Source organism: Prionailurus bengalensis, chromosome A3 (genome assembly GCF_016509475.1).
Source record: "Prionailurus bengalensis isolate Pbe53 chromosome A3, Fcat_Pben_1.1_paternal_pri, whole genome shotgun sequence".
Taxonomy (NCBI): domain Eukaryota; kingdom Metazoa; phylum Chordata; class Mammalia; order Carnivora; family Felidae; genus Prionailurus; species Prionailurus bengalensis.
The window spans coordinates 57933306-57956991 of record NC_057354.1 but is presented as its reverse complement, the minus strand read 5'-3'; the positions used below and the strand labels follow the sequence as shown (position 1 = coordinate 57956991).

General features: G+C 42.2%; 2 protein-coding genes across 13 annotated transcripts in view; both read left to right on the top strand.

Moving 5' to 3' along the window:
- The window catches only part of IL1R1 (interleukin 1 receptor type 1), a 79489-nt gene extending 71336 nt beyond the window's left edge, over positions 1-8153 (top strand). For 8 of the 9 annotated variants that reach the window (XM_043603073.1, XM_043603072.1, XM_043603067.1 and 5 more), the window contains 4 exons: positions 538-689; positions 3166-3309; positions 4072-4239; positions 4773-8153. In XM_043603073.1, the coding sequence (XP_043459008.1) occupies positions 538-689; positions 3166-3309; positions 4072-4239; positions 4773-5191 (883 nt within the window). In that variant the 3' untranslated portion in view covers positions 5192-8153. Of the gene's footprint in view, positions 1-537; positions 690-831; positions 902-3165; positions 3310-4071; positions 4240-4772 lie in introns of those variants that run through there. The other variant, XM_043603074.1, reaches the window with a different exon arrangement.
- Positions 8154-17552: 9399 nt separating this feature from the next.
- The window catches only part of IL1RL2 (interleukin 1 receptor like 2), a 45252-nt gene continuing 39118 nt past the window's right edge, over positions 17553-23686 (top strand). The window contains exons 1-3 of one of the 4 annotated variants that reach the window (XM_043603063.1): positions 17553-17772; positions 19546-19780; positions 22860-23055. In XM_043603063.1, coding sequence (XP_043458998.1) covers positions 19566-19780; positions 22860-23055 — 411 coding nt within the window. In that variant the 5' untranslated portion in view covers positions 17553-17772; positions 19546-19565. Of the gene's footprint in view, positions 17773-18158; positions 18251-18458; positions 18775-19545; positions 19781-22859; positions 23056-23686 lie in introns of those variants that run through there. The other 3 variants (XM_043603064.1, XM_043603062.1, XM_043603065.1) reach the window with 3 other exon arrangements.

Sequence of the window (23686 nt, the reverse complement as noted above, 5' to 3'; positions counted from 1 at the left end):
CCACTTGGAAGGCTTTCTCTTGACCATAGGTAGATGTGTTACAGAATTCTAATGAAGCAACTTTCCTGAATTACCCTTCATGATATTCTGGGGTTTTAAAAGCAGTTTAGGAAAGACTCATTAGGTGGGCCAAGAGCCTGGCACTCTACCTCTCAAGTCTCTAGTGGCTTTCTGATTCCTCTCTAGGGATCAGCTCCTGACTCCTTAGCATTCTCCTTGGTCATCTGTCCCAATCTCCTGTTTCGTGCGTTCTTCTCAGTGCCCCATGGTGACTAGCATGTGCATCCATTTTTTTCTTCTTGGAAGCTGATAATTTTAACATGATCTCTGCTACTGAATCTTTCACTGACTGTGGTCTTTGGGCTATAAAATCTCAGATCAGTGTTGCCAACAGCCTGATTATTATCCCTGTGCTTAGGGCTGGTGATAACTTCTGCTGTAATTCATGTGGCGAATTAAGAGATAAACCATGTGTATATGTCTCAGTTGTAGTAGTTTTACTCAAACAACTTCATGTATTCTCTTTCTTTTGAACAGAGTGGAAAATCCTTCAACCAAAAGAAAGAACACAATCATCACAGTACTTAATATTTCAGAAGTGGAAAGTAGATTTTATCTATATCCATTTACCTGTGTAGCCAAGAATACAGATGGTATAAATTCAGCATATATCCAATTGATACATCCAGGTAAACAACAAAATATTTGAAATGAAGTTTTGGTTTCCTGTTGCAAGATTCCATGACTTGGAGATTTGCAATGCTATTTCCTCTGCTTAGAAGCTCTTGGATTCCTCTTAACCTGGCAAATTTCTATTCTTTCACTTGTCAGCTGAACTACTTCTAGGAAGCTTTCTGTCTTGCTGCCTGCTCTTAACAAGCTCTCTGCCCAAAGAGATGAGGTTAGTGTCTCTGTTACATACTTCAGAGAACCTCATGTCCCTGTCACAGTATCTGTCATACTTAGTTTTCTTTCCTTGACTTAAATTGTGTGATGGTGCTGACCATTTATCTTACCATTCATTCTATATCCAGAGCTAGTAGTGACTTAAATCTGGCATATCATAGGTATCTGATGAATATTTTTAGGTAAATGACAGAATAATGGATGAACAGGGGAAGCCTAAATATCCACTTTCCAGAAAGGAAGTCAGAAATCACTAGTTCTCTTCAACTGTGTAATCAAACACAGTACTGAAAATCTTTGTGTAATATTTTGATTGTTTGTAGTTGAATTAAAAATAGGGTATTTATAAATGTGTACATGGAGGAAAATTTAAAAACCTATAGACAAATTATTAGAATTAGTAAATGAATTTAGCAAGATCACTGGTCTTTCCGTCTGTATGTAAACATATGCATATATGTGCATATATATGGTATTTCTATGTATGTCTATAAATACCAACAACAAACAAAACTAAATTTAGAAGATTACATTTACAATAGTATCAACAATTATCAAATACTGAGGAATAAGTCTAGCAAAGTCTGTTCAAAAGTGTGATACAAACTAAAAAAGAAACAAAACATTATTGAGATAAATTAGAGAAGACCTAAGGTTATACAATGTTCATAGATTGTAAGACTCAGTATTATAAAGATATCAGTTCTCCCCAAATGAATCTATGGATTCAAAAAAATTCCAATCCAAATTTCAACAGTATTTGTGCAAGTGTGGGTATGTGTTTGGGTTGGGTGTGTTGTTGTGGGCAGGTTTATTCTAAAAGTCACATGGAGGGGCGCCTGGGTGTCTCAGTCAGTTAAGCGGCCGACTTCGGCTTAGGCCATGATCTCGCGGCCCGTGAGTTCTAGCCCCGTGTCGGGCTCTGAGCTGTCAGCACAGACAGCCTGTTCAGATTCTGCCTGCTTCAGATTCTGTGTCTCCCTCTCTCTGACCCTCCCCTGTTCATGCTCTGTCTCTCCCTGTCTCAAAAATAAATAAATGTTAAAAAAAATTAAAAATAAATAAAAATAAAAAATAAAAGTCACATGGAAATGGAACAGAACAAGAATAATCAAGGTGGCCTTGAATAAAAACAAGAAATCTGGAAGATTTACACTACAGGTATCATGATCTTGTGTGAAGCTACACTAATTAAGGCTGTAAATGTGAACTGTTCATTGGGCCAACTGGATATTGGTCTGGAAAATGTGCAATCCTGATTTCTGTTTCATACCCGAATCAGCTACGGATGGATCAAAGACCCAAACTGGGAAAGTAGAGTGATGCAACTGTTAGATTTCTCTTTTCTGCATGGCCCCTGTCATTTAGAAGCCACTGTCTTCTTTCTTCTCTACACCGTACCCCATTGCCCCTCCTTCACCTTACTTCTCTGTCCCTCCTCCGCTGTAATCTTTGGATGAATAATTAGAGAGTGGAGCTGAGAGAGTGTGGAAGAGTGAAACATACTGTATGGCATCCCTAAGCCCTTTCTTTCCTTACCCCCAAACTTCAGCTTTCCCCAGCTAACTCTTGTACCTCCAGAAACTTTTGTAGGCTTTTGTGTGACTTTGACTTGTTTTACTCTGAAGTGCTCTATCCTATGGTCTTTGGCATTTTTTTCTGTGTTATTGTATACAGTGCACCCTTGAACAACATGGGAATTAGGAGCACCAACACCCCCATTCCCAGTCAAAAATTTGAGTATAAATTTGACTTCCCCAAACTTAACTACTAATAGTCTACTGTTGACCGGAAACGTGATGGATAACATGAACCGTTGATTAACACATACTTTGTATATTGTATGTATTACATACTGTATTATCATAATAAAGTAAGCTAGAAAAAAGAAAGTGCTATTAAGAAAATCATAAGGAAAATACATTTACCGTATGGTATTGTAAAAAAAAACAAACAAACTGCATATAAATGGATTCACACAGTTCAAACCTGTATTGTTCAAGGGTCAACTGTATTATAAGATTTAGGTGGAAATTTAATACAATGCACCTCAGTTTTATACAGTATCAATTCTAGATGGCTTTGTACATTAGTATGCATTACTAAGTTGTGATAATGAATAGGTTAATATTATCTGGGATTTGGGATTGCAGGCCAATCCCAAAAATGGTTTCTCTGGGATGATGATATTTAATTTGGTATGCTCAAATTTTTAATTCTTTTGATTCTAATATATTTTTTCCCTCTTTTCTGCCATAGTCCCTGATTTCAAGAAGCACACAATTGGTGTGTTTGTCATGTTAACTCTAGTAATTACATGCTCTGTTTTCATCTACAAAATCTTCAAGGTTGACATTGTGCTTTGGTACAGGGATTCTTGCTATGATTTTCTCCCTCCAAAAGGTACAACTTTGTATTCTATGCAATATTTCCTTTTTGGAGATAAGGGGTAGTCAAGCGATGTAGAAGATGGCTGAGAGGGTGTTTACTTAAATTTTAAAATGAAATGTGGCATATGCAAGAATAGTAGGTATTCGTGTACATAATTATAGTTTTGGAACTGAATAGACTAAATAGCATTGTTTTCCAGGTTACTGCTTTAGTGTTCATAATGGTGGGGTAGATAGGCATTGAGAGCATCTGTTTGTAAATCCAATATGCATTGTTGAGGGCCTGCTCCATGCTGGTTAGGACATAGATGACCCCATGATCTGTCTTCAAAAGAAAGAAAGAACGATTTTCATGTGTCAGGGAACCTCTCGCTTTCTCTTTTGTTTAAATCTTGCAAAAAAAAAAAAAACCCAATACTGCAATAATACATAAAAGGAAGAATGATAGAATTCAGGGCCAAGACACTGGGGAAGAAGATAAGACCAGTGAGGTAAGGATAGTTCCCAGACCAAGAGATAGACAATCTCTGCACCTGAGGTGGCCATTCAACAACATAAGAACACCTTCATAGTGTAAAGCACAATAAATAGAAACTTGTCGATGAACACTTTAAAAAGTTGTTGTACTTTGACATTGCTGCTTCGTTCATACCATCCCCCACACAAAATTAATAATTCATTCCGAAATGCATGTTTGGGGTATTGACTTTACCAAATCTTTTGGTCCAGATAGATTGGATCCAAATACATCTAAATATTTTACTTTCCCCTCTAGCTTCAGATGGAAAGACCTATGATGCATATATACTATATCCAAAGACCCTTGGGGAAGGGTCCACCTCAAACTCAGATATTTTTGTGTTTAAAGTCTTGCCTGAGGTCTTGGAAAAACAGTGTGGATATAAGCTGTTCATTTATGGAAGGGACGCCTATGTTGGGGAAGGTATGTGTGTCACGGAAAAAAAAAAAAAACCAGTCTGGTTGTAAAAATAATTGCTAAAGCTAGGTTTCATCTTTCTAGAAGAACTGTGGCATAGGTGTATATATTTGGCAGTTTTAAGAACTCCTCAGTGGTTGGTAGTGATGATTTCCACATCTATTAACTGCAAAAAGTACTTACTTTTCTTGTGTTTTGTTGGCACAAGAATTGACAAAGTTTTATTTAGTTTTGGAAAACTTCAGAACTAGTTAGATCCACTGGTTACTTTACAACTGAGACAGTAAAATAAGAGTGGAAGAGATCAAATGGTTTAAGGCTTTAAAGTTTATACCAGGAGTATTCTGAGTTCTAAGTGAAATATTCAGCTTTTGTGGGCCAGGTGTTAAGCTGGTCTATAAAATCAGAAGCTTCTTTAATCTTAATTAGGATGAGAAAAAAACATTGTACGACATAGGGGATGGGGGTCGGGTCTTGGTTTGGGAGAGAATGATTATAAATTGAAATTTTACTTACTCTGCTGGGCTTCCTGTTTTCAGACATTGTTGACGTCACTAATGAAAACATAAAGAAAAGCAGAAGACTGATCATCGTTTTGGTCCCAGAGGCATCAGGATTGGGCTGGCTGGAGAATTCATCTGAAGAGCAGATAGCAATGTACAATGCTTTCATTCAGGATGGGATTAAAGTTGTCCTGCTTGAACTGGAGACGATCCAAGACTATGAGAAAATGCCAGAAACCATTAAATTCATTAAGCGGAAACATGGGGCCATACGCTGGTCAGGGGACTTTAGAGAGGGCATGCAGTCTGCAAAGACAAGGTTCTGGAAGAATGTCAGGTACCACATGCCCGTCCAGCGGCAGCCACCTTCATCCAAACACCAGTTACTGTCCTTGGCCATGAGACCAGACTCGAAGAAAAAGCTTCAGAGGGAGGTGCATGTGCCTCTCGGGTAGCAGGGAGAAGCTTGGCCAAGAGTTCCTTGGGTGACTCCTGTCTTCTGGCATTGCAGGCCAGGCTGTGCCCTCACTGACTGTATAGTCATAAAATGCACGTGTAGAGTCTCTTATCCTTGAGATCACCTGGAATCGGATTGCTCAGGGAGCAGGATGTGGTGACAATAGCAGGTCAGGGCAATTCAGAACCGAGAGCTTGGCAGTCCTTTTTAAAAGGCAACAAATGCCCTGTCCAAATGTTTGAACTGCTGAGAACAGGCACCAGGACAGCAAATGAGAGGAAAGAACAATCAGGAAATATTTATCATCTATAAATGTTTTTATGGAGCTGTCCACAGTCCAAGGAGGGCAGCTGTGACCCAGCCCCCGGGGATAGCATGGTCACTGGCCACCCCAGAGGCTTTCCTTGGCAGTGCTGCAGGCAAAGTGAGACTGGTATTTCACAGAGGAGGGAAGCAGTATGCTTGGAGAACTTACCATTTGCTTCGCATTTTCCCTACCCATCAACAGCCAGCAGTCTGTTTCCAGAGACTGAATTTCATTTCACAGCCCTTTAAAATTCTCATTTCGGTGAAAAAAGGATTGCATGTTTTTGAAATCACCTTAGCTTTCTGCTGGAGAGAGGGCATTTCAAAAGCAGGAGTAGCAGAGAATAGATCCACTCTGGACGCCTTTCCCCCTGGAGTGACCCTTCTGTAGCACCTTCCTCTTGTGCATTCCACTTGACTCATCATGTCTTTGGAAGGACAGCTTCCCAATCCCTTCCTCCTCCCTCTCTGTCACACACCTGGCCCACGGATTAGCCTTCCTTCATAAAATGCTGCTCCAAGCTCCTCCTGTTCCTACTGAAAACACCTCTCCCGGTTTAGGACCTAAAGCCCAATTATGCATTTGCATTTCCCCACTGCTGCCCCCAAACCCCCAGTCTGTCCGCACAGCTGTGCCCCTCACTGTCCTGCTCTGTGAACTCCCAGGTCGGCCTTTGCGCACTTCCACACCTGCCCCTAGGGTTCCTTCATCTCTGCTTCTCCTTCCAGTCTCCTCCGACCAGAATGTCTTCTGGAATTTTCTCCAACCCCCCAGAGTTGTATGAAATTCAAAATTTACCCCAACTCTGTTTCTCTAAGAGATTTCCCCAAGAAACTGCCCTGAGACACCTGCTCTCTGCTCTCAGTCTGATGGCACTTAGTCTGCTGGCCGTCACTTTATGAGAAGGTGGTTATGTGTCCCAACTAGAGAGACCCTGCTCTCTGCAGGAGGGGCTGTCTCTTGTAGTCTGCGGTGGCTTCACGAGTAATTAGCACATGTGACATAGATTTGTGTGGGGCTTTCTTGTTGAAAACTGTCCACAGATTCTCATATTTAAGTTTTACAATCATCCTAATTTTATAGAGAAAAGAAGTGACCTGTTTTTTGTTTTGTTTTGTTTTTGTTTGTTTTTTGTTTTTTAAATCACGCTTAGTGCTGTCAGACGTAGGGCTTCTAGCTCCGTCGCTGGCTTCTTAGTGCAGTGTCCTGAACGCTTGACTTCAGGTCATCGAGTGTCCCCTTCGCCCCTACCCTGGCACTTTTGTGAGAAGAAATGACTGTTTTCTGAGATGGTGGCTGAGTCTAGAGATACTTTCTTTAAGAAACCAAATTCTAAACTTTTGAGTGTTGGAATTTACAAAAATTGTTTCGAGTTTACAGAAAATGTTTCTGCTGCCATATAGTCTTTCCCAAAAGGTAGATATTTCTTAGTGAATTAAAAATGAAAGCAAGTTGCTGTTTTGGTCTAGGACACGGTTTTTTAAAATGTGATGATAGTCCTTAGAGAAACCCAGGAAAACTGCAAAGCCAAGTTCATGTGCCATTTGCTGAGGGGCACGGGCACCATTTTTAGAAGTTGTATGAACATGGACAGGCCCTATGTTTTTTTTTATTTTTTATGCTTAATGCTATGGGTGAACACAGTCTTATACAGCATATTTTTCCCCCCTGAAAGCAGTTAGAGCCAGACAGAAACAGAGTTGAATGCTTTGCCTCTTCTCCTTCTACCTGCTTTTTCTTAAATCCAATCTGACAGCATTGCGTAATAGTGCTGTTTTGAGACTGTTGTTGTTGTTGTTGTTTTTAAAAAACCGCCTTATCTTTATTTGCCAGCATATACACGAACTGTAGCCAGAAGTCTGTGGGGCTCGGGCGGGGGGGCTGTTATGCCCCCAAAAGGCCTATCAGATGCTTAAAACGTATTATGTTGCCGATCATTTTTAGTCTGTCATCTGTAAAATATACTTGCTGTGTAGTGTCACCAAAGCCAATTCCGAACATTAGACTCAGCAGCAAAGTTGGCCAGAAAGTAAGGAGCGGGGAGAACAACCAAGAATTCCCAGCGGCATTTGCACCTGGAATTTCTGGAGGGACAAGAATCAGGGGATGTGCCCTGGGACCAGGAGGAGCCCCAACAGGAAAGTGCATGTCGCCTGTCACTCCCAGTCCCTCCAGGGGGGATTCCGGGGGAAGGCGCTAAACTCCTAGTTCCCTGGGAACTTCCTTTGTTTTATTGTTTTCCCTGAAAACCTCTTTTAAGCTCTTCCTTTCAGGCCTTTCCCATTAATTAGATTTTACTGCATTATCTGATGGTAATTTTTTTTTGTTTGTGTGAGTGTTTAAAGGAGAGTTTGCCATAAAGCATTTCGCTTCCAGTTGTCAAAAACTGGCTTAGCAGAATTTATATCTTCCTTCTTCCACCTCCCTTTGTTTATTTGCAATAACAGAAAAGGTAGTGAGCCATTTTTCTCAGTGGTATTTTTGATAAATTATATTTTATTGGTTAATGATGAAGGGTTTTTAAAAACGTGTTTGTACAATTCTAAGCAGATACCAAGTATTTTTATATAGTAAAACACCAGATTCATGTACAGCATGTATCACTGATCGATGGACTGTACTTGTTTTCCAATAAAATTGGCAAAAGCTGGTATTGAGAATCCTCATTAAAATCTGTTTCCATGCCGGCCCTGCCCTGGGCTTGCTGGGTCACACTCCCAGGTCTGATGTAGGGTGAGGACACCTTCTGTCTGGGGAATTCAGGGTCCACGAGCCAGCCAATGAGCTCTGGATCCCATCTCTAGCCTCAACTCTACTCCATTTGTTTGCTTGCTTCTAAAATGGATTAAAATGTGAGTTTTATTACTGTTAACACTTTATGAGTCCAAAAAAGACAAGGGCAACATCTGTATGGACTGTTCCACATTTTGCAAAAGGTTTCGTTGAGTTCCTCCTTTGACCCAGGAGGTGAACACAATTGGCCAACGCGTCCACAATGCAAGCTCACCATGCTCACAAACTCTAAAGATCAGAGAGCCCTCTGCATGGTCGGTGCTGTTCTGTTCTTGCTTCAGAGAGATTCTCTGAACTCCCAGGTCGAGTTCAGGGGAGCCAGCCTGGGGAGGCAGGTCAGCCTGGGGTCTGAGGACCCATCTTAGATCCTGCCTCAGACTCGCTGTGCAAATTTGGACAAACTATTTGAGCCCCAGTTTCCTCACCTATGAAATGGGTATAATATCGAATTCACTGAGTTGTGTAAGGGTTAGAAAGATGAAGTACATTCTGACAGGCAAAGTGCCTAGCGTGCAGCGGGCCCTCAGAAAATGGGAGTTTGCTTAATAGTCATTCTGTGAATACACCTGGTTACCTCACGTCATATGGGAATCTGCAAATAGAGTGGAGAGAGAAGAGTAATAAACCAGAAGTGGCAACTGACACCAAGGAGGAAGTAAAGCAATCAGAAAAATAAAGTACAAGTGGCCAGATAGAGCTGCGTGATACCGAGGCCAGGAGCCCCGCTCCCCTCAGCCATGGCATCTCTGTATCACCGAGGGGTGGGGACTGGTGTTCGTCCAAGCTGACCCTCTGCTGACAGTGGGCTTTAATGGATGTCTAATGTCTAAAGAAAGGGAGTCAGGGGCGCCAGGGTGGCTCGGTCGGTTGAGCATCTGACTCTTAATTTTGGCTCAGGTCGTGATCTCACAGTTCTTGAGTTCAAGCCCCGTGTTGGGCTCTGCGCTGACAGCATGGAAGCTTCTTGGGATTCTCTCTCTCTCTCTCTCTCTCTCTCTCTCTCTCTCTCTCTCCCTCCCTCCCCCTCTGACCCCCTGCCCCATGCTCTCTCTCAAATAAAAAACATTATTTTTAATTAAAAATTTTTTAAAAAGTAAAGGGATTTAACACATTCCTGAAGGATTTTTCAATAAAAATGAAAAAAAAAATGCAAGAACTTCAGAAAACCTCAGGATCAGCTATCCAGAAAACTTGCTTATACAGAATTTCTCACTGGAAAAATTCAGAAGGCTTTTTAGCATATTTTCGTTATTTTACCAGTTAATGTATTTTTTAGCAAACAACACAAAGTCAAGGCTAACAACCATTCAAAAAAGTCATTTAGAAGTGGTTTTTTTTTTTGTTTTTGTTTTTTTGGTCATGAGGATTTTTATTCTCTTTACTAAATAACTTCCTTAGAATAGGGTTTTTGTTTTTCTGTTTTCTGGGTGTTTTTGTTTGGTTGGGTTTTTTTTTTTTTGGTTTTTTGTTTTGTTTTGTTTTGTTTTTGTCTCTAGAAATGTTTCTCAGTAAGGGTGCCATCTGGTGGAAAAAACATGAATATAAATTCCTGCACTGTGGCAGTTTTGAAACTAGAGCAAAGCACTTCGTTGTTTTGTGCCTCCTGTTTGCTCATTTGTGAAATAGGACAACCTAGGAAACCTGTGTTTCAAGGTTTTTATATGTGGAAAGACCCTGTCTGGTGTCTGAGAAAGAATCCCAAGATACATTTAAAAAAAAAAAAATTTGCCTTTTGTTCAATACATATAAAACAAACTTAGTGTTAAGTTTTTAGATTTTTTATTTCAGAGAGTGGGTGGGGAGAGAGCACATGGGGGAGAGAGAGAATCTCAAGCAGGCTCTACACTCAGCATGGAACGCAAGCTAGGACTTGATCCACAACACTGGGATCATGACCTGAGCTGAAATCAAGAGACAGGGACTGAGCCACCCAGGTGCCCCCCAATTCATTTAGCCACAACATAGCTTTTTCAGATTATGAAGTTTTGGGTATGGAGGGAGAGGAGGGCATATTATCTTGGTGTTAACTTATAAAAATGATAACTTTTACTTAATCCAGTTTTAGCAAGTCAGGATCTGACTAGTTATTTTTAATGTACACTTGACCCCGGGACAACACAGGTTTGAACTGCTCATGGTTCCAGGGTCACCTGTAGTAGGTTTCCCAAATATTAATTGGGGGACTTATAAGTATCATATGGTTATAAAATCAGATCTCCTCAAGCTAGTTTGTCAGAAGAAAATCTGTTCACCTTTGAGATGAGAATCTGTTCGTGTGGTAAGTTGGGCTTGATGTGAAAGTCACAGAGGGGGTAGCAGGTGGGAAGAGAATGTTCTGGAGTTGGAATGGGGAAAGTTGTTCCTTTTTTACTTTTTTAGATGCACAAATGGATCAGGACAGTAGTCAAAATTCATAAAATACGAAAAATAGATTACACATAAAAACGTACGTGGGGAGACAGGTGGGAGGGACCTCTTTTTGGTATGCCAACATTTATTTTACAACCAAAATATGACTTTGTGTGTGTGTGTGTTTATGCAAATATTAATTTTATGCAAATATTAGTTTTAGGGAGGAGAATTACAAGAAATAGAAGACACTATTTAAAGTGACTATTAGCCTTTCAAAACAAAAACATGCTCATCTAAACACATGTTGGTCAGGTTTTGGCTGATTAAAGTACAAAAACCCTGTGTGTTCACCTTAAATCTGCAGCCCAAATATTAACACTGTAGTCAGAAACATGTGTAGTTGTTAGACCAGTTGAGCCTGTCCCACTTGAATCTAGCCCCACAGGATACTGTTGAGACTCCTCCAGGCTTGTGCTGGGAGTTGGGAGATTAATTTGCTCAGAGTGCAAGTCAGCGAAACTTGTTTTTCTCAGAACCTTTGACCTGGAAGTGATCCCAAGTGTAACTTAGTTCATACTTCTGGGTCTGAGATGAGCTGCAGGAATACCATTTCTCAAGGTTCCCTGGTTTTCCTTTCACTAAATATATCCTGAGAGAGAGAGACTCCTGGGACTTCTTTAGTGAGAGGGGATTGCATGTTTAACATCTTCCGTGGGAACCCCCTTCTGCTTCGCCCAAGTGGTTAATCCTGCCTGGCTGCCACTCCTGTTTCTCTCCTCTGCCATCTTACGTCACTCATCCTGCTTAGCCTGAGACACACTCAGCTGCTCGGTCGCCTTCACAGCTGTGCACAGTGGCCATCCATTTGAACACTACTGTTAAGAGGAAATGTACAATTCTGCCTTCTTCTGAGTTCTTATTTCTAAAACCTGGACCCCACGTCCTCCCTTAGATTCTCAAATATAGGGGAGATATTTTTGCTCTCAAGTTTACTTTTGGATTATTTTAAAGTGTTAATGATGTGCCTCATGTTATGCCAGACACTGGGAAAATTCTAAAGTCAGAAAACACTTAAACCTTGTCACAGAGAATAGTGTGAAAGGAGAAAGCACTTCGGGAAATGAATTCATATGGTAGAGGGTCTTAAATCCCTGACTAAAATATCTGCCTTTTTTGATTCGGAGTTGGTACAAGGGAGCTATTGGAGATTTTGGATGGGAGAACATAAGGCATAAATAAAGTTGGCCGGGGGTGGGCATAATGATGCAGGGGAATTAGGGAGTAAAAGTTTAGGGAGGCTGTTGGCAAGTGGGGACAGTAATGCCTCTATGAGTTGATTGTATGAGAACCATTTTTCTTAAATGAGTTTAAAAAAAAACCAACCTTTTTGTATTATGGAAACAGTATTGGTTTGAGAGAATGCAGAAATTTCTAAACAATACAAGTAAGAAAAATTCACCCATTATCTTACAAACTTAAAAATTATTACTAACATTTTATTGTCTTTCTATTGATAAAGCTGGGATCATATAATATGAGCAGTTTAATACCCTTACTTAGTAAAAACATTTGCCTATATTACTATTACTGGAAATGTGATTTCTGAGTGATGATTAAGCCTATCAGGTGAATGGTCCGTAATTTAGCTTTTCTGCTTTGATTGGATATTCCTTGATCTACTCTAGTAACCTCCTACCTGGGGCCACGTTTCTCTACTTGCTACCTGATTCCTCATAACCAATTTTTCATGCTGTATTGAGAGTAAATTGCCTTTGATTTTATCTATTTATTTATTTATAATTTTTTTTTACATTTATTTATTTTTGAGAGACAGAGAGAGACAGAGCGTGAGCAGGGGAGGGGCAGAGAGAGAGGGAGACACAGAATCTGAAGTAGACCCCAGCCTCCGAGCTGTCAGCACAGAGCCTGATGCAGGGCTCGAACCCACGAACTGTGAGATCATGACCTGAGCCGAAGTCAGATGCTCAACCAACTGAACCACCCAGGCGCCCCTGATTTTTTTTTTTTTTAACTGAAGTATAACCTACATCTGGAAAGGAACACATACAGAAACAGGTCCATGAAGTTTCACAGACACGTTTTGTCCATACTGCCAGCATCCAAATCAAGAAAGGAAGGTGATCAGCATGGGAGCATCCCTGTCATGTGTCCCCCAAGATACTGACAGCCCCTGGCCCAAGGGAAACGGCCATTCTGACTTTTGACAGCAGAGATTAATTTTTCCTGTTTTTGAAATTGAGGAGGGCACCTTTTGGGATGAGCACTGGGTGTTGTATGGAAACCAATTTGACAATAAATTTCATATATTAAAAAAAAAAAGAAATTTATGTAAATGGAATCAAGTAGTATGATGTCTGTTTTAAAATCCATTTTCTTTTGCTTGACGTTATATGGATGTGAGACTCATCTGTGAGATCTGTCCGTATTGTTGCCTACACTTGGGTGTGGTTTTTATTCATGGCTCTATGGGATCCCATCGCATGAAATCAACCATACCTGTTTTATCTATGCGATTGTTGATGGGCAGTTGGGTAATCTCTAGTTTTTTACAGTTATAAACACTACTGCCGTGAATATTCTAGCAAATGTCTCTTTTGTGAACATATGCATACATTTCTACTTGGTGTATCCCTCAGAGTGGATTTGCTGAGTTAGCTTCCGAAGATACTACCAAATAGTTTTCCCACGTACTCGTGCCAATTTGTGTTCCCACTAACAGTATATGATAGCTCCATTTGTCCCGCATCCTTCTCAACACTTAGTATTAACAGTTTTTATAATTTTAGCCATTTTTATGAGTTTTTAATGCTCAATGTGACATTTAAAAATGCAAATAAGGTTATATTTCTTTTCTGCTTTAAATCTTCGAATAGCTTTTCATTTTACCTAGAATCAAATCCAACCTTCTTTTTATTGCCTACGGGCCCCTTGGGTGGTCTAGCTCCAGCCTACTCTGTGACTTCTTTTATCCAGCATTTCTGCTTATTCACTCTGTTCAATTCACACTGGCCTGGCTTCCTTTATGCTATTTTGAAACATGCAAACTCTCTCCTCCTTCAGAAATTTTGTACTAGCTGTTCCTTCTAGAAGGAGAACTCTTTCCCCAGATATCTATGAATGCTCAGTGAATGAGTGAATGAAGGGATCACCGAGCCTGGGGGAGGGGCAGGCCTAGGACCTCAGGAAACCCAAGCTACTGCTTCTTCCCTCTCTGGAAGCTCATTTCATTCCAGCAACAAAAGCCTGGCACAGAATTGCTGCTGTACATTTCAAGTCTCCCAGAGACTACAAATGTGAGAACTGAAGAACCTGAAAGGCATGAAGATGGCGGTAGAACTTCCACCCCCGCCCTCCCAACCCCAGCCTAATGTTGCATTTCAGAGCATTTGACCATTACATGTGAACATATCTCTGCTTCATCCTCACTGGGGAACTTGACGTGCGGGTTGGGTTCAGTGGGAAATCATCGGATATTTAGCTAGAACAAATAAAAGCCACTGTGTATTGTATAAAACACACATTCGTGTATATGAATACACATCACAACCTCGTCTAAGGAGCAAATAGACTGAAGGTAAAAGTCAACCCAGCTGAACTCAGTGATGCCTCCATTACAAAGATTGCTGTTTTACACCTGCTCTCAGAATGATGTAAAGGATCTGTGGAGAAATGGTTTCACTTCATAAAAATAAATTAATGAATAAATAAACCATTGGAAAGAGGCCATTAACCATGGCTTGTGCCCAATGACATTAACTTCTAAGAATGTTGCCATTGCAAAAAATATCTGCAATTAGGGAAGACTGACAAGGAGGAGTCAGTGGGAGAGTGAGAATAAACTCCAGGCTCATCAAGTATCTCTTGCTGTCGGGCACCCTGCAAGGAGCGTTTCACAAATGCCACCTCTGAAAAGTGGGTGTAATCATCCCTCTGTCATACATAAGGGCTGTTGCTGGGGTTTGAACTCCCTGGCAGGGAGAGGACAGTGAGGTACCTCTATGCCTCCCTTTGAAAGCAGCTACATGAGACATCAGAGGCAGAATTTAATGAGTTCTCTGTAGATCAATAAAATGAAGGCAAATAACAAGGTGGGGAAAAGGGCAAAGCACGTGAGAAAACATTTCCTAGGGGACACATAAATGGCCAATGCACATAGGCAAAGATGTCCCATCTTACTAGGAATTCGAGAAATATAAAATAAAATCACAAGATAGCTTTTACATCACTAGACTTGTGATACTGGCAAAATGTAAAAGTCTGACATTATCAAATATTGCCAAGAACGTGAAGCAATGCAAACCTTATGCTCTAAAGGGTGCCTAATGTGGAGAAGATGAGGGATTTTCTAATACAGTCACAGATGCATCTACACAGTGATGTCTCAATTTCACTCACTAGACAACCTCTCAAAAAAAGCCACACAAGAGAACATTACAGAAATCTTCACCATAGCACTATTTTTAAGAGCAAATATAAATTGGAAACAACCTGTATGTCTAAAGGAGAGGGATACATAAATGGGAGTACAGTCGAACAATGGAATATCATACAGTAGTGACCTTGAATGATCTAGAACTAGAACTACACTCTTCAAAATGTTTGCATTTATGTTGCTTAAGGAAACACACACACACACACACACACCCCGGAATGATAAGCACTAAACAGGATAGTGAGTTTGGGGGTGGGGGTGTGGGGGGAAGGTATACAGAAACTTGGTCATTGTGATTTGAGTCTGGGTCTTGCTTCCATGACTTATGATTTGTTTTGAATTTGTTAGCTGTTAACCATTGCATGTTGCACCTCTAAAAGGAGAATTTTTAATGTGAAAATCAGAGAAGAATAAAGTGACTGAACTCAGGAAGTTCCCGCACAAAACAGCAATTTTCTCAGGGCCATCCTAAAGCAAGCCTGAGCTGAGCCACAGAGAACCTCCATAAATACATTGTTTGAATTCCTACCTCCACTTTTCTCATTAGCAAACAATGCTCTCCAGTTTCTCCAATCTTTCAAGGTAATTAAGGGCCTGCCCTAGATGTTTTGGCTTTCTGTTGTTTTTAATTGCAACGTTTACATCCTCCTTAAAAACAGCATTTCCATCCTCCTGATAGGTTCTGCCTTCAGAGCCAAGTGGTTCCCCCTCCACCTATCAGGAAACACAGGCCTAGAAACCATCCTTGAAAGTGTAAAGTGGCCGGTCCAGAGCCTCACCAGAAAAAGGAAATAGCAGAAATGTCCCTTCGAGGCACTGCAGGGGTGGCGGTGGGGGGGCTGGGAAGGCACGTTGGAACTTCTAACTTTGGGGCAACTATACTGATTGGATTTGGCACTCGTGACTACTGTCCAGCTATAAAAAAAAGTAAGATATGATACAAATTTTTTTATAAGGCAGAAGCTGAACAAGACAATGAGAGTTAAGAAAAAAATGGAAATAACTTTTAACACTGCTTACAACAATGGTTCTGTATGTATGTCACTTGACAGTTTTTGTAGTAACACCTTTGTTTTGTTTTGGGTGGGTGCCTAGACCTTGCTGAATGTGCATGTACTGAAGAATCTCATTTAATGCTGATGCTAGGGGAAAGGAATAAAGCTCTCCATTTGCAGCTTGCCAAAGGGGTCCTCCAAGTGTGAGAGGCCTAAGGGTTGCCAAGGTGTGTGAAATCAAAACTATTTTCATAATAGTATTCAGACCCTATTTATTGAAAGGGCGGGCCTACGCCCGCCAACTCCATCTTGTTCTGTGTCCTTCACCTTGACCACGCCTCCTCCCCTTGAGTAACCTCCCGCTCACCCCTTCAAACTTCCCGATCAAAACACGCCCGGCGACCTGCGTAACAGGACTCCAACCCTTCCCCAGCCAATCGGCTGAGGCCACAGCCATTACCTCACCAACTGCCCCTAGACCCCAATAAAATCTTTGTGCTTTTGAAACTTGCTCTCTCTTTCCTGGTATCTCACCGCTGCATCGGTGCAGGTAGGGGATGGAGCTGGAGCTAGCTCGAATAAAGGCTCTTTGCTTTTGCATCGGACTGGGCTCCCTGGTAGTCTTTGGGGATCACGAATTCTGGGCATAACATTTATCTTTTTAATTCTCATTCTCTCCAGTCTTTTGCTTGAAAGTGGATTTTTTTTCAGAGGCTACCTGACATGTTACATCCTAAGAGGTTTGGTGCCGAAGCAGCTGTGAGAATCCAGCTGTCTTCTGTTAAGTCAGACATCAAAGAGACTTGGGAACATTAAGCAGGGGTATGTGGTAGTATGTAGAACAGTATGACTTTCCTCAATAAATTTGTTCTGGAAAGTTCAGTTATTTTTCATAAGGTGCATGACATTTATGTTAACACTTATGTTAAAGTCTATTGTTTGTATTTAAAATAAACAGGAAAATAAGCGTTTTAAATGCTCTCCGTCTTAATTTCTGATATAGTAAATATTGACAGCAGTAACCCACATAAACAAGCACTTTAGAATCCTCAATAATGTTTTGAGTATAGCAACTTACAAACCCCTGGCCCCCAGCTCATCACAGAAAGCTGTGCTGGAAATGAAATTCCCGAACTCCTGTTCTGTTCCTGCAGCTGCTTCTGTCTCGCTCTCTCTAAAACCACAAAACCCGCCAGAGATAGCTTGGTCAGGAATCTGCTAAATGGAGATTACATTATGTATATGTATATGTATATACATATATATATATATATATATTTTTTTTTTTTTTTCTTCTCTTTCTTCTTCTTCTTTTCTGAGTCCCAGTGCCCTGCAGGCCTATCTCTGGGTGTCTCCTGAAGGCCAGGGCAACCTGTCCTGGTTGATACCATCTTTGGAAATTTCACACAGGAGCCGACTTTGTGCTCAGGTATTTCAGGATCGCCCTGGGAGGTCTGCTTTACCGAAGTTAACAGCCTGACTGGGGCAGGGAAATGCTATTCCTCAGAAGCCATTTGGGACAGCTTCCACGTTGGGGTATTTCTGTATAGACCAAGCAGGGCATGTAATAACTGCTCAGACGGTCTGGAAAGGCAAGAGTTCCTTTATGGGGACGATTCGGAATAGATCTAAGGAGACATGACTGCCGGTGAAAGATTTGTCAGCCGCCAGAAAATCAGGTAACAACGCCTTTAAACCCACTTCTTCCTGTGATGGCACGATTCCTTCCTACGCTCCCCTTGGGGAAGGTAGGCCTGCCCTGCCCACGGTGGCAAGGAAGTAGCGCGGTATGGAAATGCCACGCCTGGGTTCAGTGCCTGTCTCCCATTCTCCTCTCTCCGCGGGATCCTGCCTGCTCCCGCCGGTCTGGCAGGTGGACACGGGCCAGGAGTCTGCGGTTGAGCCAAGCGGGTGCGGCGCCGGCCGTCGGAAAGGTGTGGAGGGAAAGTGGCCGGCTCACATGTGCGCGACCGAGAGGCCGGAGATCGGGACTCCCGGGAGGGCGGCCCCCGGCCCGCCGGGCGACCTTGGGGGAGCAGTCTCCGTCTCTGGGCGAAGGTGTGCAGTTCCCGCTACCTGCCGGTCCGGCGGCGCTCTGGCTTCCTCTCCCTTTTCCGGCGGCCCTTTGCCAGGTCGGCCTAAGCTGGCTTCTCCCAGGTGAGCTGGTGGTGACGGCTGCGTTTGGACCGCCAGGCCCAGGCGGACCCCGAGGCTAAGGCGCGCAGGGGAGAGGCTACGCGGGACGCACAGGTGGGGAGCCCAGGTGGGTGGCGTGCCGCTCACCCGGCGCAGGGCGCACACCCGCCTCGCTGCGGGTTAGCAGAGGTCACGCCACCGCGGCCGCAGGAGGGGCCAGGGCGCACCCCGGAGCTGGGAACCTCCCTCCCTACGATGATCACTTCCCGGCACCGCGCCTCCCAGCTCCTCCCGCTGATCCCTCTCCAGCCTGCAGGATTCTGGAGGTGGGGCCGGGAGCGGGGAGTCTTTGGCGGCACGTCGGGTAAATGTGGGCACCCCGCGAAGACAGGTAGGCCTGGGCTAGGACCTCTGAGACTCGTGGTCGCCGTCCCCGCCGAACCTCAGCTGCTCCCACCTTGTGTCTTCCTTGTCGCCCAACGGGGGGATGCTGGCCCTGTTGTTCTGCGGCGTGTCCATCGCGCTTCCACCCTTTGTCAGAGCAGGTACGTTGGGCCGTCCTCGGGTCTAGGCCACCCTCACCCACCTGCCTCCTTGCGGCTCTGTGGGAGCGCCTGCGCGGCCCATCTGGGGGCTCACAACAGCCCCCAGCCTTTCTGCTGCTTCCACCCCAGGGGACCAAGTGAAGTTAACGCTGAGTGGGGAAACAGCAAGTTCCCAGCATCTGACGCTCAGCCCCAAATGTCCCCTTTGGGTTTTGAGGCACCTTTGGGAGGGGGAAGGTGGGTGGGGTGAGGAGGTGTGGGTAGGCAAATTTGGAAGTCTTGAGCCCAAAGGCTCAAAACCCAGCAGCAGAACAGACTTCTCCCAAGAAGACACGCAGTGCAGTGCCATGCTATGCGGTTCAGTAGAAGCGAACTTTAACATGAGCAGATTTTTAAACAATCCTCTTTGAGATGAAATACTTGCACCTTTTATTCAAGACAGAGTGAAATAACTGGGTGGCAGAGCACAAAGAAACAGGACAAGGGGGCTCAGAACAGGAACGTGTACTCAGGCAGATAAGGACTCAGGGTCTTAGGAAAGAAGGGACAGAACAAAATCATCCCAGACAGAGAGGATGAGTCAGTGTCTTTTATGGACACATTTTTGTCCATAAATCAAATCAGCAGACCATTTTAGGGAACTCCCACGCTGAGAAAACTCTCCAATACAATTTCAAATTGGCTAGAAAATTGAAGAGGCATTTGTTAAAGCTGATAATAAATAGCACCAGAGTTCTCTTTCATGATTCCCCCACCCCTTTCTTTCCCTAGATGCATGCAAGGATATTAGAATGTACAAGGAGACACCTTCTGCCGGCCAGCCTTTTGCTTTTAATTGTATAAACCTGTCACCGACGTCCGGGAAAGTACATGTAACATGGTATAAATATCCTGGCAAAAGCCCAATATCCACAAATGCACAGTCCAGAATTCACCAGGAGCAAAACTGGATTTTGTTTCTCCCCCTGACACAGGAGGACACCGGGATCTACCAATGTGTCATAAAGTAAGTTGCTCATTTAAAATAGAACTAAGTCCCTCTTTCTGTCTCTTTTTCACACACACACACACACACACACACACACACGTGTGTGTATAGTGTTATAACCATATATATATATATATATATATATATATATATATGGGGGCGCCTGGGTGGCGCAGTCGGTTAAGCGTCCGACTTCAGCCAGGTCACGATCTCTCGGTCCGTGGGTTCGAGCCCCGTGTCGGGCTCTGGGCTGATGGCTCGGAGCCTGGAGCCTGTTTCCGATTCTGTGTCTCCCTCTCTCTCTCTCTGCCCCTCCCCCATTCATGCTCTGTCTCTCTCTGTCCCAAAAATAAATAAAAAACGTTGAAAAAAAATTTATATATACATATGTACATATATATATATATGTACATATATATATATAATTCTTTTAGGAAAATTCTTTATAAACTCTTAATAAACATAGAAAGCTCAGTGAGAGAATGAAATAGTTTTATAACAGTTTGTTACCAGACGGTTTCCAGTGAACACATTTTACACTTGATCTCAGCCAAAATGCCGAGAAGCGATCCAGTGAACACATTTTAAAACAGAACAGGTTTATAAATCAGTTGTTGGAACACGAAATGCGTCTTTTCCCATTGATCTAAGGCCACAGGCCAGACCAGCTTAAAAATCTGTTTCTCGCATTGTTATTGCTGCCTTCTTTCTTAGAATGCCAGAAGTTTTCGTGACAGGTGGCACAACCAGATGGGGATAAACCTCCTTTGAGCACCTTTTTGTAATGGCACCACAATAGGAATTTAACAGTGACTGACAGATATGTTTCAGGCCCTGTGCTAAGTAAGCCTCATGTTAGGATGTAATGTAAATGAGTGAGTGACCCAGGGCTCATGGCAGGGAGACAGTTGAGCCTGGTGGGGGCTGTGGGGAACCAGAAAGCATATGTCCCACCAAAGGCAGCAATCTCTACAACTCAAGCCCATTTTCTAAGTTTTCAGGGAACCTGGAAATTGTATGTGTGTGTGTGTGTGTGTGTGTGTGTGTGTGTGTGTGAGTTTTCAATAAGCTTTGTGAGTATGGCTTAAATAAAACACATTTGTGGACAAATTTTGCCCAACGGCCTCAGTTTTGTTACCTTTCCTTACTGGCATGCATGTCTTTAACAAATGATTTGATCTCTCTGAGCCTTGATTTTCTTATCTGTAAAATGGAAGTAACGCCAGCCTGATAGGGTGGAAGGGACAATTAGCTGAGATTATATGGGAAATTGGTACTGGAGAAAGGTGATTGCATTTGCCCAGTGGTACACAAGTGGGAGTGGCTGTGAGCCCCTATTTCATGGCTCCTTTCCACAATTTCACTCACTGTTTAGATTAAGGCGCTGACAAGGTGTCTCGTGGAGGTCTCCTGTCCTGTTTGACCCTGGGTTATGACATAATAGAGCTGGAGATTGTGTGGCACACAAATTCATCTGGATGCCTGGGCTGGATTTAAAATACTTAAATCTGGTTGCTGTGAAACAGGGAAAGATCATCTTTCCTAGAAAGTAGACACAGATGCTGCTGTCATGGAAAAAAATAAGTGTGAATTCTCAAAAATCATTAACATATAGATATGAGACATACTTAGTAAACTGTATATTTTTACACTGAAGTAATTTCAAATCCCTGCAAAGTTTGCAAGAATAGTATAAAGAACTCCCACCTATCCTTTATCTAGATTCCTCATTATTTTAACATTTGCCACATTTACCTTATAATTCTCTCTCCCTCTCTCTCTCTCTCTCTTTCTTGCTCTCTCTCCATATATGACTGATCCCTGAACAACATGGGTTTGAATTGCATAGGTCCACTTATACATGGATATTTTTTTGATGAATATAGTACATTACTGTAAATGTATTTTCTCTTCCTTATTATTTCCTTAACATTTTCCCTCTAACTTTATTATTTTTTTTCTTTTTTCATTTTAAAGAGAGAAAGAGAGAGCATGAGCAGGGGAGAGGGGCAGAGGGAGGGAGAGAGAGAATCCTAAGCAGTCTCCACACTCAACGTGGAGCTCAACAGGGAGCTTGATCTCACGACCTTGGGCTCATGACTTGAGCTGAAATCAAGAGTCAGTCGCTCACCTGACTGAGCCACCCAGTTGCCCCTCTAGCTTACTTCACTGTAAGAACACAATATATAATACACATAACATACAAAATATGTGTTAATCCATTGTTTATGTTATCAGTAAGGCTTCCAGTCAACAGTGGCTATTAGTAGTTCAGGTTTGGGGGAGTCAAAAGTTCTATGTGGGTTTTCAACAGTGCACGGGGTCCAGTGCCCCTAACCCCCTCGTTGTTCAAGGGTCAGCTGTATATGTATATTACACGCAATATTTTTTTTCTAAGCCATTTCTTCTAAAACACTTGAGTTGTATGCATCGTGTTCCTTTAGCCTTGAGTAGTTCCATGTGTGTTTGCTGCCAAGAATATTTTCTTAGTTATCATATTCAGGAACCATCATATAACATTTTTATCTAACTCCAAATTCACACTAGAATTTTGTCAATCATCTCGATTTTTCTTGACACATTTTGTTCCTTTCCTTTCTGGTAGAGCATCCAATCTGGGATCATGTATTGCATGGGGCTGTCACATATTTTCAGTCTCTTTTCATCTGGAACAGGTCCTCTGTGCTTCATGACATTGACATTTTTAAGGAGTACAATTATTTTATACACTATCCCTTCATTCGGGTTTGCCAGACATTTCTTCCTGAGTAGGATGAGGCTGAGCCTTCTTGGCTGGAATAGCATGTAGTCTGTACCCTCTTCAGACAACACACTCAGCAGCTCATGGTGTTCATTTGCCCCTTGGTGGTGGTAATCAGTTGGATCACGTGGTTAAGGTGTTGTCCAGGGTTTCCACAATATAAATATTTTTTTTTCCTTTTTGTAAGTAATGATTTGTGAGATGCATCCCACCTCGTTTGAGGCAGAGGGCTTGCACAATATCTTGAAGATGATTTGGCAATCTGGAGATGAGTGGATTCATTTGATTTTGTGACTGTTGGAGTTTACGAGGTTTCAATTTGCCATTTTCTTACAGCTATACAAACACCTGTCACAGAATCCATGTAAACCTAACTGTGTTAAGAAAATATTGGTATTGTTTTTCTGGAAACAGTCAACTGATTTTATCAGATGAATACAAACAAATACTACATGCCGGAAAAGACGACAGTCTTACCTGTCATCTGAACTTCCCACAGAGTTGTGTTTTGGATTCAATAACGTGGTACAAGGTAAAAAAAATAATTTTCCTATGATATTTTTCTCCTTCTTTAAAACTTACTCACTTTGGGGGGCCTGGGTAGCTCAGTTGGTTAAGCATCCCACTTTAGCTCAGGTCATGATCTCACAGTTCATGAGTTCGAGACCCACGACGGGCTCTGTGCTGACAGCTCAGTCTAGAGTTGGCTTCAGACTCTGTGTCTCCTTCTTTCTCTGCCCCTTCCCTGTTCTCACTCTTTCTCTGTCTCAAAAATAAATAAGCATAAAATTTTTTTTTAAACTTGTTTTTAGTTTAAGTTGTATCTTTCAAGGCAGAGTTGGTAAAGAGATTTGAGTACCTAGCTAATTGTTAGCTAATTGATATTGATAATTTTACCCAGCTGATTATCGATTTTAAAATTTATGGTTCTTATAACTTTGAAATATTTTATTCCTTGTATTCACCACCTCCCTGCTATTATATTTTTTGAGAACTATCCTTGGTTATTCTTTTATTCTAACAGATTAATAAATTTGAGTGGGTACTACACGCACATGATTCAATAATCACAAAGTATAAAAAGTCACCCCTGGAAAGTATCCTCTGCTCTCCTGAGCTGTATTTGCCCTGGGCCTGTCACACCTTTCCTAGCACGTGGCTGC